Here is a 17,932-nt window from a genome sequence, read left to right on the forward strand (position 1 = left end):
ATCATAACATTTCTCACACATGCAGCATACACCTTTCCCTTCAGCTTCAACGACACTCCCCTCCTCATCAGCATGCCACTCATTTCCCGAAACTTCTTCCATGCACATCTCACTCGAGCAATCTTGCCGAGTCTGATGCACCTTCTCCATTCAGCATGTCTCCTAGGTAGCAATATGTTTTCACACCTTCCAGCTTCACGCCGTCTCCAAGATCCAACTCAACATTTCCTCCATCTGCAGCTCCCTCTGTGCACACCTTACATTTGAATGTAGCTGCCACATTTTATTTTATTTTTTTTGTATACAAGATCGAGGCTCGTGAAAGAGCGAACATTAATCACACAAAATGACAAACCGACACACAAAACACAAAAAACAAGGGGAGCGGCAGACAAGATGGGGAGAGGGGGGGAAGGACACAAACACAACATTTGAGAGCAGGGACATCGGGAGGACTTGGGGGGAGGTGGGAGAGGAATAAAACATATGAACACTGCAAGGACTCTGGGGTGAATTACCGGGGGTAGAAAAGATCAAGGTTTTCGATGGGGGAAGATAAGAGATGGTGGTGAACAGCTGTTTTAAAGACCTGGAGGGAGGCGTGGGATTGAAGGGAGTGGGGGAGTTTGTTCCAGAGGCGGAAGAAAAGGGGAATGAAAGAGTGAAGGTGAGCAGAGAGCCTAGACTTTGGCAGTTTAACCATAAGAGGGTTGCAGGCAGATCTTGTGCGACCTGAAGGAATATTGGGGGGACAGAGCACAGAGAGAGCTGGGGGAGCAAGGCCGGAGAGGAGTCGGTAGAAGACAGAAAGACCACCAACCTGCCTGCGGTGAGTGAGTGAAAGGCCCTCAGAGTTAACTTCATCACAGGAGATTCCAATGATTCTGAAAGCTTTGGCTTCAACAGCGTGAACCCGAGCTAGGTGTGAGGCAGGAGCACCAGCACAGAGGGGGGAATAGTATTCCATTGAGCTGCGCGGATGAAAGCCTTGTATGTGGTGAGGAGCTCAGGTGTGCCAAGGAAGGACTTCGCACGACGGAGGAAGCCCAGTCGGCGACTGGCTTTGGAGGCCAGCTTGGAAATGTGGTTTTCCCAAGAAAGATCATGGCAGATAGTGAGACCCAAAAGCTTGAGCGACAGAACTTCTTGGAGAGGATTGTTGAGAAAGTAGATGGGAGGGTTGTCCAGTCGGTCCTTTCGGAGAGACATTGTAAGAGTGTGAGATTTGTCAGGATTGAAAGACATGTTCCACTTGTTTGACCAGTCTGTGATTTTGTCCAGGTCTGCAGAGAATGAGGAGGCTGCAGACTGCCGATCTGAGGGATGAGGAATGGAGCGGCAGATAGTGGTCATCAGCAAAGAGATAGAGAGGATTTTCCAGAGAGTCAGAGAGGTCATTGATGAAGACCAGAAATAGCACAGGGCCCAGAACACTACCTTGGGGAACTCCAGCCAGAACAAGAAGGGAAGCTGAGAGAAATCCATTCAGGGCCACACGTTGCCTACGACCAGAGAGGAAATCCGCAAGCCATGAGTGGAGATTTCCCTGAATACCATAGGAGGTGAGTTTGGTGAGCAGAGCTGGGTGCCAGACCGTATCGAAGGCACGTGATATGTCAAGTGAGACAGCTCTGATTTCCTGTTTGGCATTGAGGACCTCCATCCATTGTTGAGACAGCAGAAGCAACATGTCTAGAGTAGAATGACCTGGTCTGAATCCAAATTGATGATCAGAGATCAAGCCATTGGCGAAGAGGAACGATTTGATATCTGAAGCAATGATGGATTCCATGACTTTGCTGATAATTGGGAGCAGGCTGATTGTTCTGTAGTTGCAAGGATCTGTTTTTGCACCTTTTTTGTGTAAAGCGGTAATGTTTGCTGATTTCCAAGATGCTGGCAGATGATCTTGAGCAAAAGAGAGGGTGAAAAGAACAGAGAGAGGGTGAGATAGAGTGGCAGAGCAGGATTTTAGGACCCGAGGGCTGATGCCATCTGGTCCAGTTGCAGAATCAGAGTCGAGGTTTGATAAAAACTTCTCCACCTTGTCAGGAGAGAAGGACACAGAGTCCAGGAGCAGTTGGGTTCGACTGGGAAAGGTGGGAACAGAGAGAGATGGGTTTGGGACACAAGATTTTGAGGCAAACACAGAGTTGAGGCATTCGGCTTTGTCACGTGCTGTGTCAACTGTGTAGCCATTTGAGGTAAGGGAGGGGATGGAGGGGGAACAAACACCAGAAACGGATTTGACCAGACGCCACCAGGATTTGGAGGAAGGAGACAGGTTTGAGAGTTCAATCTTGAGTGTGGAGAGATAGTGCTTCCTGGCACTCCTGAGGGTAGAAACGCACTTGTATCGAGCTTGGTGGAAGGAACTGAGATTGCCTTCAGTTGGATTTGCATTCCAGGAGGCAAAGGCAAGTTGTTTCAGGGCAACTGCCTCACCACAAGATTCAGTGTACCATGGACGGGAGGAAGGGTAAGACAACTGAAGACGAGATGGGATAAATCTGTGCATGAGAGAGAGCAGTTTGCTTTGGAAGAATTCCCAGGAAGAATTGATGTCAGAGGCATTAGAGATGGGAGACCAGTCCAGTTGATTGATGGCTGCTTGCAGACCGTGCCAGTCGGCCTGAGTGAAATGCCAGACTCGTCGGCGCTGAGGAGGCTCTCTGAGAATGGCCAGTGAGATGTCCACTTTAACAAGCACATGATCAGAAGAACCGATTGGTGCAGAAGAAGAGCAGCAGACATTTGCAGGGAAGTTAGTCATAACCAAGTCCAGAAGAGAAGATACTCCATTGACTGAGATCCGGGTCGGGAAATTGACAGATTGTGTCAGTCCCAATGAGTCGCAGAAGTCCTTTGCTGAGGTGCCATGGCTGGTGAGAGATGAACCCACACCCAGCCAGCTGGCATGATGACAGTTGAAGTCGCCACATATGAGGAAGAGAGAGTTTGGATGAGTTGATAGAAGTTGGTCCATGTTGTCCGACAGAGAAATGTAAATGGAGTCATCACTGTTTGGAGGACGGTACAGAACACATATGAACAAAAGGTGGGAGTGGAGAGGAAGCCGTAGCCAGAGGTACTCCTGTGGGTGGGGTGGAGAGAGGGCAGTGCAGGGAGAGTGAGGAAGAGAGTTTTTGATAAAGATAGCCACCCCACCACCAGGACGAGGATCAGGTCTATCGTACCGGAGGAGGGAGTAACCAGGAAGAGATATTAAGGAATCAGAGACATCTTGAAGGAGGAAAGTTTCTGTTAAGCAGATCAAGTCTGGATTTTCAGAAGCAACCTGAATGGAGAGATCAATCAGGTTTGAGCGAAGGCCCCGGATGTTTGAGGTCCATACCGTTAGTGAGGAGAGAGGGGGAGCATCGGGTGCAGGACAGGGGAGGGGAGGGGTAGGGTCAGATGAAGGGTGAGAGGGGGATGTAGGAAGAGCAGTTGATAGTGTGTCAGAGATTACAGAAGAGTTACAAGAAAGGGAAGGATGAGGAGGACGAAAGGTTTGATGGTGATGGAATGAGGCACAGTGAGAGTTTGTTTGAGGGGGGGGCAGAGGAAAGTAGAAGGTTGGGGGAGGTGGAGGTATGACATAGGAGGGAGAGGAAGTGGGGAGGAGGCAGCTTTGAGAAGGAGGTGGGAGGAGGGAGAATTTGGGAGGGATGGTTGGGGGGGAGATTTGAGGGGGAGGGGCAAGGGGGGAGTTTAGAAAGTGGATGATTAATGAAACAACAACAACAACAACATGCATTTTAAAGGCCATTTTCCCTACTCGAGCGGGGGTTAGCCTTGTGGTCCCCATGACAATCTTCTCCATTTTGCCCTATTTTCTGCATCTCTCCTTGTTAACCACCTTGCCCGCATTTCTTCTTCCACCATCTTTAGCCAAGTCTTTCTCGGTCTTCCCCGTCCTGTACTTCCTTCTACATTCATTTCCATCACTCTTCTCAACCAGTCACTTTCATCCTTCCTCAACACATGACCAAACCATCTCAACCTGTTCCTCTTCACAGCATCAATCACAGGCTCTATTCCCATCATCTTTCGCAATTCATCATTTGCCTTCCTCTCTCTCAACGATACTCCGCACATCCGTCGAACCATTCGCATTTCCACCCTTTCCAACCTTCGTTGCTGCTCTACGTTCATTACCCATGTCTCGCTCCCATAAATCATAACACTTCTCGTTCAATCTATTGCATTTGCATCACAAATATATTTTCAAAACAACACTTCACCATCACCAAGATACAACAATTTCACTTCATTTTCAAGTTTTGTAAAGCATCTGCACCATCTGGAAAAACGTTTGCCTCCACACACATGTTGACTTTGTTTAAAAGGAAGGGCTGATCACTTGTGTTTGAATCCAGGTATGAAACATTTTCTCCTAATGTCTCCATAGCTCCTGCACTACTTCGTGTAGGATTTCGCTGTTGTGGTAACACTGCGGAGTCATAGACTGACCCTTCTCTCCATGTAGCATTCTTGCCACTTTTTGCTGTGAACCATAATGATTCCTTGAACAAGGCCTTCGCCCAGTTGTAGTCGACTTGCCTCCTCCCTCATTATGAGTGGGCAGCCAGTATTGGTGTGACGTTGATTGGCCAGCAAGATGTGGAACAGGGATGCCGGATGCATCCACAATGATGTTGGGACCATGGTGTTCAGGTCATTCATGGTCCTTACCAGGAGCATGTCTCCGAGGTAGCAAAATGTTTTCACACCTTCCAGCTTCACGCCGTCTCCAAGCTCCAACTCAACATTTCCTCCATCTGCAGCTCCCTCTGTGCAAACCTTACATTTGAATGTAGCTGCCACACTGGTTAATGACCCTCTCAGACCACTACATTTTTGATGAACCCACTCAGCGCACACTGTACATTGAATGGAGTTCACTCCGACATCCTTCCTACACACAGCACAGGGCCACTTCCCAGTTCTTTCCACCTCACCACATGATATACCACTTGCCATCACCTTCGCCTTTCCGATATTCGCCTTCAGACCTTTTGTCTCCATACATTCCTTCCACTTGTTCATCTTTTCCTTCAGTCCATCCATACTTTCCGCAATCAACACCAGATCATCTGCATACAACAACTCCCACGGTAAACCCTCCTTTACGTTCTGAGCCAGCACCTCCATCACAGCTACAAATAGTAGTGGACTTAGTACCGACCCCTGATGCACTCCCACCTTCACCTCAAACTCACCACTGTTCCCGTCCTTCTGCCTTACAGCTTTGCGCGCTATTTTGTACATTGCCATCACTACTCTGATCAACCATTCCTCCACTCCTAACTTCCTCAATGCCCATGTCAATACTTTGCGTGGAACCCTATCGAATACTTTCTCCAGATCAACAAACCCAAGAAACAACTTCTTCCTCTTCTCCATGTACTTCGTCTGCAACTGCCTCACAATGAAAAGCGTGTCTGTCGTTCCTCTTCCTGGCATAAATCCAAACTGCATTTCGTCGATTTTCACCTTCTTCCTTATCCTCCTCTCCAACACCCTTTCCAATACCTTCATTCCATGCTCCAATAACTTTATCGCTCGGTACGAGCCACACTCCAGAGGGTCACCTTTCCCCTTGTATAGAGGGACGAGGGTACTCAGTTCCCAATCCACTGGAATGCGGCCTTCTTTCACCACCAGATTACAGATCTCTGTCATTCTCTTCACACCCCAACTTCCTGCTGCCTTCAACATATCTCCCACAATTCCCATCGGCCCTCCCGCTTTTCTACTCTTCATTGCTTTTATCGCTTCCTCAAGTTCCTTCTCAGTTATCTCCTCTGCCGGTCCTAAAACTGGGTTACTCTCTATGTTGCCATCCCATTCATTCTCTGTATTCAACAGCATTTCCATATATCTTTTCCATCTTCCTTTAATTCCATCTGGGTCGACAACGATTTGTCCCACTTCATCCTTCAAGCAACTCACCCCCATCACATCACACCTCTCTTTCGCTATCTGCTTTGCAATCCTGAATACTGCTTTCTGACCCTCTTCCGAATCCAAGCGTTCTCCGAACATTTTCCTACATGCCTACTGCGCCTTTGCTACCTCTTTCTTTGCAGCCTTCCTGGCTGCCTTATAACTTTCATGCTCTGCTGTTTCTGCTCCCGTTCCCTTCGCCTTCTGCCACTCCTTGAACTTCTTCCTCTTCTCGTCAATCCTCTTTCCAACTTCATCATCCCACCACCATGTTTCCGAGTGCCTCGGTGGTCCTTTTGTCCATCCACATACCTCACCAACGGCTCCCAACAGACTAGCTTTCATTGACATCCAACCACTTTCAAGCTCAACCACATCATCCTCTACCCTACTCAGCCTCTCCTTTAATGCCTCCCTTACTGTCACCTCTTTCAACCTCTTTCAACCAACAGTGGAATACAAAACGTAAACTGTTCAGCCTGGCGGAGGTATGTGCTGTACCGAGTGCCATTCTAGTTCTTTCCTTCATTCATAGATAAGTTGATTTGCAGTATTAGACCAAGCTAGACCAACTACGGTAGTTAGTAAAACTGTCAATCAGTCATAACTCAATAATGGTGTTAATTCCTCCCTGACACCATCACAACACATGAATCGCTACGACCGATGGTACTTCCAGGGAGGGTCATGAATATTAAGGACCTGTTTTGTCCATATTATCTGACCTACTTTGTGGGATGACATTCCAGATAAATTAGGAGTGTAAATACAATATTTTTCATTAATGCAATTCAATAGACAAAATCGATTCTGAGCACGTTGAGGCCCGGTCTTCTGGGGGAAAAAAAAGGTATCGACTTGTCCACTGAAATATACGGTATATATATTTTCAGCTGTGCTGAGCGAGTGCATTCGTACGCTGTCTGTGCTTCCTCCTCACCTGGAACTGTGGACCCGAGCAAGTGACTTTGTTGGGGAGATGCTGCAGTCTTCGAACGCCAATCTGCAGTATATGGGTATGTGACAGTATGGTCCCCCTGAGCAAGGTGCACAAAATGTGTGTGCACTGGAAAGGAAGAGGGCAAGAGTGGAGGTTAAGGGAGGGAATTGAGAAAAGGAAGATGAGGGAAGGGAGGGAGGAGGTGGAGAGTGGAATGTATGGGGGGGAAGGAGGAGGGGCGTCAATCTGCTTTTTTGTGTACATAAGTAAATGGCTACTTTACCTTTTTATACCAAGACTTATTAAATTATGTGTATTTTAAAGGATAAACCTTTTTAACTCCGCCACCGAACGTGGATGGAGGTTATGTTTTCGCTTTTTAACCCTGTCTGTCTGTCTGTCTGTTTGTTTGTTTGTCTGCATGTGAATGTTATGGACGGATTCGGCCGAAATTTGGTGGACACGTTGGGTGTATGACAAAGACAAATTTATTCGATATTGGTTAAGGTCCGGTTCCAGATCTGGCCTATCAGTGGGATACAAAACATAAACTGTTCATCCTGGCGGAGGTATGCTGTGCACTGATTGCCGTTCTAGTTGTCAATGTTTTGATTTCAAACCAACAAAAATTAAATGTTACAAAAATGAAATCCACCAAATGCTATGTCTGCTTTATCGCAGCATTAACAGCATTGCTGCATGTATTAGCGATGATAACAAACTCCGTTTAGCATACCTTTAAATATATATTTATCTCTTCCACAAAAGCACATGCTGTTTACTTTCAAAGCGTTGTCAGAGTTTGAATACACGAGTGTCCTGTACACATCCCTGGGTTTCTTTAGACTAAATTTGCTTACAAGGGACAATGTGGCAATTATTGTATTTTGCTTGCAAGCATTGTTGTGACAATTATGTTGCACAGGTGTGCGCTGCTTGGCTGATATGGCACGGGTAGAGCCTGGCACCGTGCTGTGCCACCGGCCATCTGTGATGTGTGCCCTCGAGCAGCCAGACCCAGCCATCCGGAGGAGGGTGAGTTAAACTTGGTGTGTATATATATTGGTTTGGTCCAATCCATTGTTTTTGTTCCACAGAAAATTCACAAAAGTCGAGATGCTTTCATCCACTGACAGCTGTATTTTGGAAATACTTTTTATTATAAATGTGACAGATGTCCCTCCCTTAAAACTACTTTTCCAAAGATGTTTTGTTTCTGTCACCAAGAACAGGTCTGTCAAAAGCTTCTATCGAAGTATGTGTTTGATTTGTTACTATAAAAATCACTTACCAAAAATGGTTCTCAATTCTTTGTGACCTGTGTAACCATATCTTTATCCCCACGGTTTTTGAATAAAACGGAGACATTGTAATTGGTTGTCAGTCTGTCTGTCCCTCTGCTAGTCCATCACGCTATCTCCTCCTACCTCTGCTAGTCCGTCACGCTATCTCCTCCTACCTCTGCTAGTCTGTCATGCTATCTCCTACCTCTGCTAGTCCATCACGCTATCTCCTCCTACCTCTGCTAGTCCGTCACGCTATCTCCTCCTACCTCTGCTGGTCCGTCACGCTATCTCCTCCTACCTCTGCTAGTCCGTCACGCTATCTCCTCCTACCTCTGCTAGTCCGTCATGCTATCTCCTCCTACCTCTGCTAGTCCGTCACGCTATCTCCACCTACCGCTGCTAGTCCGTCACGCTATCTCCTCCTACCTCTGCTAGTTGCTAGTCCATCACGCTATCTGCTCCAACCTCTGCGAGTCTGTCATGCTATCTCCTCCTACCCCTGCTAGTCCATCACGCTATCTCCTCCTACCTCTGCTAGTCTGTCATGCTATCTCCTCCTCCCTCTGCTAGTCCGTCACACTATCTCCTCCTACCTCTGCTAGTCCGTCATGCTATCTCCTCCTACCTCTGCTAGTCTGTCATGCTATCTCCTCCTACCTCTGCTAGTCCGTCACGCTATCTCCTCCTACCTCTGCTAGTCCATCACGCGAACTCCTCCTACCTCTGCTAGTCCGTCATGCTATCTCCTCCTACCTCTGCTAGTCCATCACGCTATCTCCTCCTACCTCTGCTAGTCCGTCACGCTATCTCTCCTACCTCTTCTAGTCTGTCATGCTATCTCCTCGTACCCCTGCTAGTCCATCACACTGTCTCCTTCTACCCCTGCTAGTCCGTTACGCTATCTCCTCCCTCTGCTAGTCCGTCACGCTATCTCCTCCTACCTCTGCTAGTCCATCATGCGATCTCCTCCTACCTCTGCTAGTCCGTCACGCTATCTCCTCCTACCTCTGCTAGTCCGTCACGCTATCTCCTACCTCTGCTAGTCCATCATGCTATCTCCTCATACCTCTGCTCATCCCTCACGCTATCTCCTAAACACCATGCTCTACCGTAAAACAAATTCACCAAACTTGCTTGCTATGATCACTACAAAGCAAGAAGGTGCGGCAGCAGTGTAATGTTTGGCCCCACCCCTGGGTCAGGGTCAAAAGGTCAAATACCCAAAAATGCAATTATGGGTACAATTAAAAATATTTTTTTGATGAAACTTTGTATATGTAATCAACATTGGGCGCCGCATTAAATATGTACTGATTTTATTTCATTTTTATTTTTATTTGACCCCCGGTTCATGCCTCAGGAGGTGGGGATTTAATTAAGGTCAAATGGGTCAAAACAGACAATTTCTTTTAACTCAAAATTTGATGTTGGTTCGGTCATTTCTGGTGGAACCATTTTTTCCATCTTTCAACTTTCCTTAGGTTGGAAGCATGGGGATTTGCGACAGCATGCCATCGGCTTCCCTCTAATTCTCCTCTTTTCACTTCTCCGATTTTTAAGGAAAGTCTTGAGCATAATAATGAAACTGTTTCACTTGCACTTTTCAATGACATGGAGTGAACATGAAATCTGGGCCTGTGGTTTCTTTAGTTTTGTGACATTTTCCTGCATCAGAATGACAGCAAAATAAACTGGGAGCTTCATTTTGAAATGCTTCCAAATTTTGAAATGCTGCAACCTTTTTTTTATTTTTATTTTTACAACAGTACAACCAGACTCTATGGTGCAATGGTTAGCGTCCACTCAGAGTCTGGGAGGTCGGTGGCTCAAACCTCACCTGAGTCATACCAAAGATTTTAAAGATGGTGCGTGCTGCTCCCTTGCTTGATGCTCAGTATTTAAAAAGGATAGCGCACGGACAAACACACATGGGAAGGCAATGGCAAACCACCCAGTACAACCCTTGACAAGAAACTGCTCTGGCAGCACCAACACTCTGTAAATAGAGTATGGCACGTCAAAAAAGCTACATACAAGTCAACAAGCATTTTAGTAATGCATTTACTGTATCAGAACATGTAACATTAGTCTTTGTAAAATGTTGGATTTCATTGAACGGTTTTTCTTTTGTGTGAGATGTGACTAAAAAACATTTGTTTCAACATGTAATCAAACATTGCCTCGACTCAATAGAGGGTTCATGGTGTTTTCATGCTGATGGGAGTATAGTGAATGGAAGTTGGAGTTAGGGGGGAGGGGCCATGGCGTAAGTTATGTGCTTTTTTATTATTGGCTAATCTGAAATTTGGATTCCAGATAAGGTATTTTCATCGTCCACCATCCATCCATCTCCTATTTCAACTTTTCCAGCCAAACCGTTGGGTCAATCCACCTGAAATTTGGCAGCAAGGTTCTGCTTCTGACTAACAGGGATTTTAAAGCTTGTTCCAGTCATGTGACTGGAAGTGTGTCAAAATGGCAGACTTAGTAAATTCCTTCAAAAATATTCTTCTCCAGACTCACCAGTCAGAATGCTACCAAATTTGGTTTACAGCATTAGGACAGGGTCCTGATGTTAAATTGCGGAGGCCATGTCGATCACATGACCGGAGTGTGTCAAAATGGCGGACTTAGTAAATTCCTCCAAAAATCTTTTTCTCCAGACCCACCAGTCAGAATGCTACCAAATTTTGATTACAAGATTAGGCCATTGCCCAGATAAGCTACAGGTCCAGTGGTCCTATTTTACTTAAAAGGCTGGAAATTGCTGTTAAAGAAATACATAAATATTTTGTCGATTTTTATTTCTATTGTGACATTTTCAAATCAAAGTTAGAACAGAAAAACAGAGATTATAATGATCTCTAAATTAGTTCCTCGTCTGAATATTTTAAAAGTCTGCTGTTTGAAATTGCATGGATTGGCCTACTAATCATTGATTGCAATCCTCCCCTTTTCCCCCATCCCCAAGACTTTGGAGCTGCTGTGCCGTGTCGTTGGCCAAGAAAATGTTGAGGCAGTGTGTGGCCACTTGCTGTCTGCTTTACGTGACACACAGGATCCCTATGAGGCCCGGTCCCTGGCATCACGTACATTGGACCTCGCTTACAGATATCCTTTCAAACTACACTGACTGTATCTTTGGGTGTTGCAATTTTACCATAAATGAATATATAGCGGAGAGTATTAGTTGGCTTAGCGGTTAGGGTGCCGGCTTGGGATCCTCGGATCCTGGGTTCGAATCCCGGTCGATCGCTGAATTAACACCAGGGGGGTTGACTCAGTCTGGTCATCCTTCCGAGGTCGGCAAATTGAGTACCAGCTTGCTGGGATGAATGATCACGGTGTGTACCCCGATTTAGAATAGGTACACCATATCCCTGCGCATCGTAAGAGCGTGACCAAAGGTTGGCGTCAGGAAGGGCATCCGGCCATTAAAAAAAACATTGCCTCAAACAGGGAACCATGATTGGCATGAGGCCCGCAAGGCTAACCCCCGCTCTAGCGGGGAAAAATGGCCTTAAAACGATCATTCATTATAATGCAATAAATTGATTGGAAACAGAACAAAGAAGCTGCTTGCATTTGTTGAAAAGCAGTGTTCACAGCCTTTTGTATTGTACAATTGCAAAGCTGTTTGCAGTTAGTCCATTTACTGCAGCATCGGTGGGTGGTCAGCCAGGCTCTGGATTAGTGCTTTAAGAACCAGGCTTTGCTGTTATATGAGGCCCGGTTATACGAGAAAATGGCTTGTAATGGGCTGTACGATTAACATCCCTAATGCCAGCTTGTAACGTCACATAACCTCCAGCTTTGTAATGCTGAAGGCACTTGTTCCCCATTTTTATTACACAGATTGAGTCAGAATGATCAGAATGTACTCCACCTATGAACCAGCAGGTCAAGATTGTTACAATTTTCAAACACACCAGAGTTAGTTTGTGTTGTATAAATGAGTCACTTGCTCAATACGATTGCTCACTCTGGTTTGATGGACCAGCCTTGACTGCGGTACATTTTCACCGAATTCTGAGTGGTTGGTGGGAATTGTGACCGAGGTCTTGTCGATGAGAGAAGAAATAATTCCACCTGATGAACCTGGGCGCTTCCTTTGGCTTCTCGTTAAAGGTATGTTATGCATTCATGGCACTGAATCCAAGATGGATTCTTTTTTTTTTTAATTATTCATTTTGGTGTCATATAAGAGCCATGGCAGTATGATTAGGTTAAAAAATGTACAACAATCATGATAGAGCGTGATGTTGACACAGCGATGGAACGGAGGGGGTTAGCGTACGTTGTAATATGGATAAAAGGGAAGGAACCAACAAACAAGCATATTAAGTAGGGACATGCAGATGGAACAAGGGATCAAATGAGTTAAGAAGACCAGGTACATGCAAGCAGACAGGAAAAACTGACAAACTAACTAAATGTGGAAAAATACAAGTGGACAGGAGAGGAGAGTCATTAGGAATGGAAAAGGTCCAGAATAGCGATATAACATGAGATTGTGACAGCTGGTCATTTTAAAGGAGTGGACACAATAATGTGAGGCTCATGGAAGAGCTAGAACACAGAACGGATCCGTATGCAACAGAACAAAAGGAACAGCAGAAAGAGAGGGGGGACACCAACAGTAGGGCTGAGGGACAAAATATAGAGAGACTTGGACAAATGATGAATTCAGGGAGGATGAGGGGCAGGGAAGGATGCTTTGGGTGGGGAATATGGATACAGAAGCAAACCCTCCAGATGAAAAAACTGGAATTTTTGAAGGAGATGGGGTTGGAGGTAGATAGGTGTTAACAGGTGTAGAAAGGATCATGGTTTTGATTGGGTGGGGAATGATCTGTGATGATGGGGAACAGCTGTCTCAAAGATCTGGGGGGAAGGATGAGATTGAAGAGAATGTGGAAGTTGGCTCCACAGGTGGGAAGAAAGCAGAACGAATGAGTGGAGGTGAGCAGTGATTTTGGATTTTCGGAGCCTCACCAGAAGGAGGTTGCTGGGGGAGAAAGAGAAACAGAAAGAGAAACAGAAACACCAACACCACTGACCTGTCTGTGATGGGAAAGTGATAGGCCCATCTACTCAGCTTCATCACAAGAGATTCCAGCATGGAAGCATGAAATGAGACATTCCAGGTGTTACCCAGCTTTGTATTTTCTCCAAATCGGCAGAAACAGATGGGGCTGCAACCTGTATGTTGCAGCATGACATATGTATGAATGTTGTATGATATTGGCATGAGAGAATTTTGAGAAGAGTTGCATCATCTGCAAAGCGATTTACAGATTTTTCTGAAGGAAAAAGATGCATGGTGTTTTGTAGGAAAAACATCAAAGTGAAAATTGGAAAGATTCTCGGAATTAGGGCGATTAAAGCCAAAAAGCAGCAGACTGAAGAAGAAAGGGCAGGAGAGAATAGAAGAGGAAGATAAAGGAAAGTTGCAGTGACGTGAGGAGTGCACATGGTGATAAGTGCAAGTCCGGTTGTGGGATAGGAGCGTTTGCCCGAGATAGTAAAGGAGGGCGATCACAGCCCTCCCCCCCTCTTCCACCCATAAGATGACAAAAAGGTACTGCAATGGTTAAATCATCCGCAATGAGTCTTGGAGATCGGCAGTTCAAACACTGGCCAAGTCATACCAAAGACTTAAAAATGGTACGTGCTGCTTCCTTGCTTCATGCTCAGCATTTAAAAAGGCTCGAGCATGGACAAACAACCATTGTTTGGCAACCACTGTGCAGGCGTGATGGGCCTAATGGCCTCCTGCACTGAAATTCCTTGTAAGGGAACTGTTATTACAACAGTGGCATGATGCGAGAGCTCGAAACACGGAGATGACAGTAAAAGGCGTAGGTGGATAGCTGGCTTGCATGTACACATGCACGAACCATCCACTCTGAAGCAGATTTCCACTGGAAAAGATTAATTCAAGACCCCTATCCCACACAGGCAGACACAGCAGGACCAAGTTATAATGAAACGAGTTTCCTAACAAGGAACTTTTGACGCAGGAGGAGGTTGCTATTTTTACCAAGCTATGGTTCATTGTCCATACGCAATACTTTTTATGGCGTAGCCCTTACGGTAAAGCCGTCTAGAACAGTGTTTGTCTGTCTGTATGTCCCCTCAAACGTATACCAATCGGAGCTGATGATCTGGTCGCATGACACGGTGATGTTATTACGTCTGATGTCATTACGGCGGTACGGCGGCTGATTCTCCACACCAGCATTTTGATTCCAATTTCGTTCAGGCCGAACATATCGTCGAACCTGGCATATATCACAATCGCCATGCTCTACCTTTACGTTTTTCATTCAGTGTGAAAGACAAACAAACCAATTGTTAAAATGACCATCAAATAGCGAAAGCATCAGTGTTACGTCTCTTCCAACAAAACGGTACGTATAGTCCTTAAGCTTCATGCCTCACCTTCGGCCCGTTTTGAACAAATTAAGTCCAGGTTTCTGAATACAGTAGTGTATCGTTTCAGTAGTATCGTTTTCATAATAGTAATAATAATAATAATAATAATAATAATATAGTAAATATGATCATAACACTTTAATCCCAATGTCATGAATACAAAGTAAATGGATTGAAGCAGTGTATGGTTCATGAATCAATGATAAGCGGTCTATGGTACTAACAAACACGGAAGTAAGGAATTCGCCTCGGTTTTTTGATAGCATGTTATTAACCCAATCCTCGTGGGGTATATAGATTACAGTAGATCTTCCCTCAGTTCTGTAAGTAAAACTTACCTCACGGATGTCGGGATTCCTCCAAATTTCTTTGTTTAATGTTATAAACAGCATTAGCGACTGTTTAAAAAGCTAATCATATGTGTTTGTGGTTTGTAATATTTTACGAGCCTGGCTATGCTGCTGTTAGACTTTCGGTCTTGTTTTAATGCAAAGTGTTAAGCAAGGAAGTATCACATACCATTTTTAATGTCTTTGTTATATGACTTGACCAGGGTTTGAACTGCCGACCTCCCAGACTCGGAGCAGACACTGTAATCATTACACTACCGAGTCTGATCCAAAGTTGCTCGAAAGCTTTGATTTGCTATCTTGGCATTGAAACCACCAGCAGCATCACAGCTATTCCTGATACATTTTTGACCAGCAAAGTAATATAATATCGCTACAGAGTCAGAAAACGCCATTGGACCCAAAGCATCCGCAGCCACAAACACACACTGGCTTCCCACCACCAATCCACCATGCGCATTGAAGGAGCTGTGGCTCCCACGTCGATCGAAAGAATGGACGCGACAAAAAGCTTGAATTCATCTGAGCTGCTTTATTCGAATCAAACACTCAGGCACTCTGGGAAAAACGTTTTACGGTCAGCAATATATATCTATTCCGCCAGGGGGTTTGCCCAGGCCTGGCGCCAGGGGGCGTGGCCCCGCGTCCCGGCTGCGGCCTGGCAAGTTGAGGGCGAGCCTGCCCGGGCGTCCCGACCGAGGCCTGGCAAGTCGAGCGCGGGCCTGCCCGGGCGTCCTGGACGAGCCCGGCCTGGTGATCGCTCCGCGTCCTTGATAGGTGCAAGGCGATTGTGTAACCCCAGCGGCAGCCGCTACACACGTCCCCCCAGAATCGACTTGCACCGGCAGGGTCAACTTGAGGGGGGTCCTGATGACCCGGCCGAAGCGACCCCTGGCGGGTCGTGGGAGGGGGTCCGGTGAGGTGGTGGGCGGTCGAGTGGGGGGCACCGTGGACGGGGGGCGGCCTCGCCGCGGCGGGAGGGCCACCCGTGGTGGGTGGTCGACGTCCACGTGCGCCGGCTTGAGGCGGTCCACTGCAATCCGGTCTGACCTGCCGCCGATGTCGATGACGAACGACTTGTCGTCCCGTCGCAGCACCCGGAAGGGCCCGTCGTACGGCGGCTGGAGTGGCCGCCGATGTGCGTCGTGACGCACAAAAACATACTCCGCGGTGCGGAGTGCTGGGGGGACGTAGGACTGGGGGTCACCGTGGTGGGATGTCGGCACGGGGGCAAACCGTCGGGCGGCCTCCTGGAGGTCCGAGCGCTGGCGAGCTGCGGACCAGGGGCTGGTAGCGTCGGGCACGAATTCGCCCGGGACGCGTAGCACCTGGCCATAGACCAGCTCGGCGGTGGATGCCTGGAGGTCCTCCTTGGGGGCCGTGCGAAGGCCCAAAAGGACCCACGGCAGCCGGTCGGCCCAACCGCCGTCTTGAAGGCCGGCCATGAGCGCGGCCTTCATGGAGCGGTGGAATCGCTCGCACAACCCATTTGCTTGGGGGTGGTAGGCCGTAGTACGGTGGAGCTTGACCCCCAGGTTGCGGGCGACCGCGCCCCACAGCTCGGAGGTGAACTGTGGTCCGCGGTCTGACGAGATGTCCGCCGGTGCGCCGAAGCGGGCGACCCAGGTGGCGATGAAGGCCTGCGCCACGTCGGCGGTGGTGGTGGAGACGAGGGGAACGGCCTCCGGCCACCTGGTGGTCCTGTCCACCATGGTGAGCAGGTGTGTGAACCCTCGTGATGGGGGAAGGGGGCCCACCAGATCCACGTTGACGTGGTCGAAACGTCGTTCGGGCACGGTGAAAGGTGCCAGCGGGGCCTGGGTGTGTCGGTGGACCTTGGCCCGTTGGCAGGCGGTGCAGGCGCTGGTCCAATCGCGGACGTCCCGACGAAGGCCGTGCCAGACGAAACGCGCCGACACCAGCTTCTGGGAAGCTTTCCGGCCCGGGTGGGAAAGGCCGTGGAGGGAGGCGAAGATGCGGCGTTGCCAGGTGACGGGCACGATGGGGCGAGGCCGGCCTTGGGAGACGTCGCAGAGCAGGACAGTGTCCGCGCAGGGGATGTCGGCCAGGCGGAGGCCCGTGTCCGCCGCCCGGAGGGCTTGCACCGTGGTGTCGGTGGTTTGGTCCGCCGCCATAAGCGCAAAATCCACGCCCAGGTGGACCGCGTTCGCGCTGGCCCGGGAAAGACAGTCGGCCACGGCGTTGTTTTTGCCGGCGACGTGCCGGATGTCCGTGGTAAACTCCGACACGGCGGAGAGGTGGCGCTGTTGGCGGGCCGACCATGGCTCCGTGACCTTGGCCATTGCGTAAACCAACGGCTTGTGGTCGACGAACGCCGTGAAAGGTCGGCCCTCCAGGAGGTGGCGGAAATGGCGGACGGCCAGGTGTAGACCGAGGAGCTCCCGGTCAAACGTGCTGTATTTGAGCTCGTTCGGCCGGAGCTGCCGGCTGAAAAAAGCGAGTGGCTGCCAAACCCCGTTCACCCATTGCTCATGTACGGCGCCCACCGCGTAGTCGGAGGCATCCGTGGTGAGGGCGATGGGAGCGTTGAGCACCGGGTGAGCGAGCAGTGTTGCGTCGGCGAGGGCCCGCTTTGAGCTTTGGAAGGCCGCATCCATTGCTGCGGACCAGGCGATGTCGTGCTTGGCCGGCTTGCCCCGGAGGGCTTCGTAGAGGGGCCGCATGAGTTGAGCAGCGCGGGGCACGAAGCGGTGATAAAAATTCACCATTCCCAGGAATTCCTGCAGGGCCTTTATGGTGCGGGGACGCGGGAACGTGGTGATGGCCTCGACCTTGGTTGGCAGCGGCACGGCCCCGTTCTTGGTGATGTGGTGGCCCAAAAAATCAACGGCCGTCGTGCCGAAGTGGCATTTGGCCGGGTTGACGATGAGGCCGTGCTCGCTGAGGCGCCCGAACAGTGTTCGGAGGTGGAGGAGGTGCTCGGCCCGGGACGTGCTGGCGACGAG

At 48.4% G+C, this 17,932-nt stretch overlaps 1 protein-coding gene across 2 annotated transcripts in view; it reads left to right on the top strand.

Annotated features, from left to right (window-relative positions):
- Window positions 1–17,932, top strand: part of AP4E1 (adaptor related protein complex 4 subunit epsilon 1) — a 184,081-nt gene that overhangs the window by 118,299 nt on the left and 47,850 nt on the right. For both annotated transcript variants that reach the window (XM_068136403.2, XM_068136410.2), the window contains exons 9-12: window positions 6,846–6,968; window positions 7,818–7,927; window positions 11,150–11,289; window positions 12,194–12,306. In XM_068136403.2, coding sequence (XP_067992504.2) covers window positions 6,846–6,968; window positions 7,818–7,927; window positions 11,150–11,289; window positions 12,194–12,306 — 486 coding nt within the window. The remainder of the gene's footprint in view (window positions 1–6,845; window positions 6,969–7,817; window positions 7,928–11,149; window positions 11,290–12,193; window positions 12,307–17,932) is intronic.

This window comes from Myxine glutinosa, chromosome 1 (genome assembly GCF_964187855.1).
Source record: "Myxine glutinosa chromosome 1, kmMyxGlut1.1, whole genome shotgun sequence".
Classification (NCBI taxonomy): Eukaryota; Metazoa; Chordata; class Myxini; order Myxiniformes; family Myxinidae; genus Myxine; species Myxine glutinosa.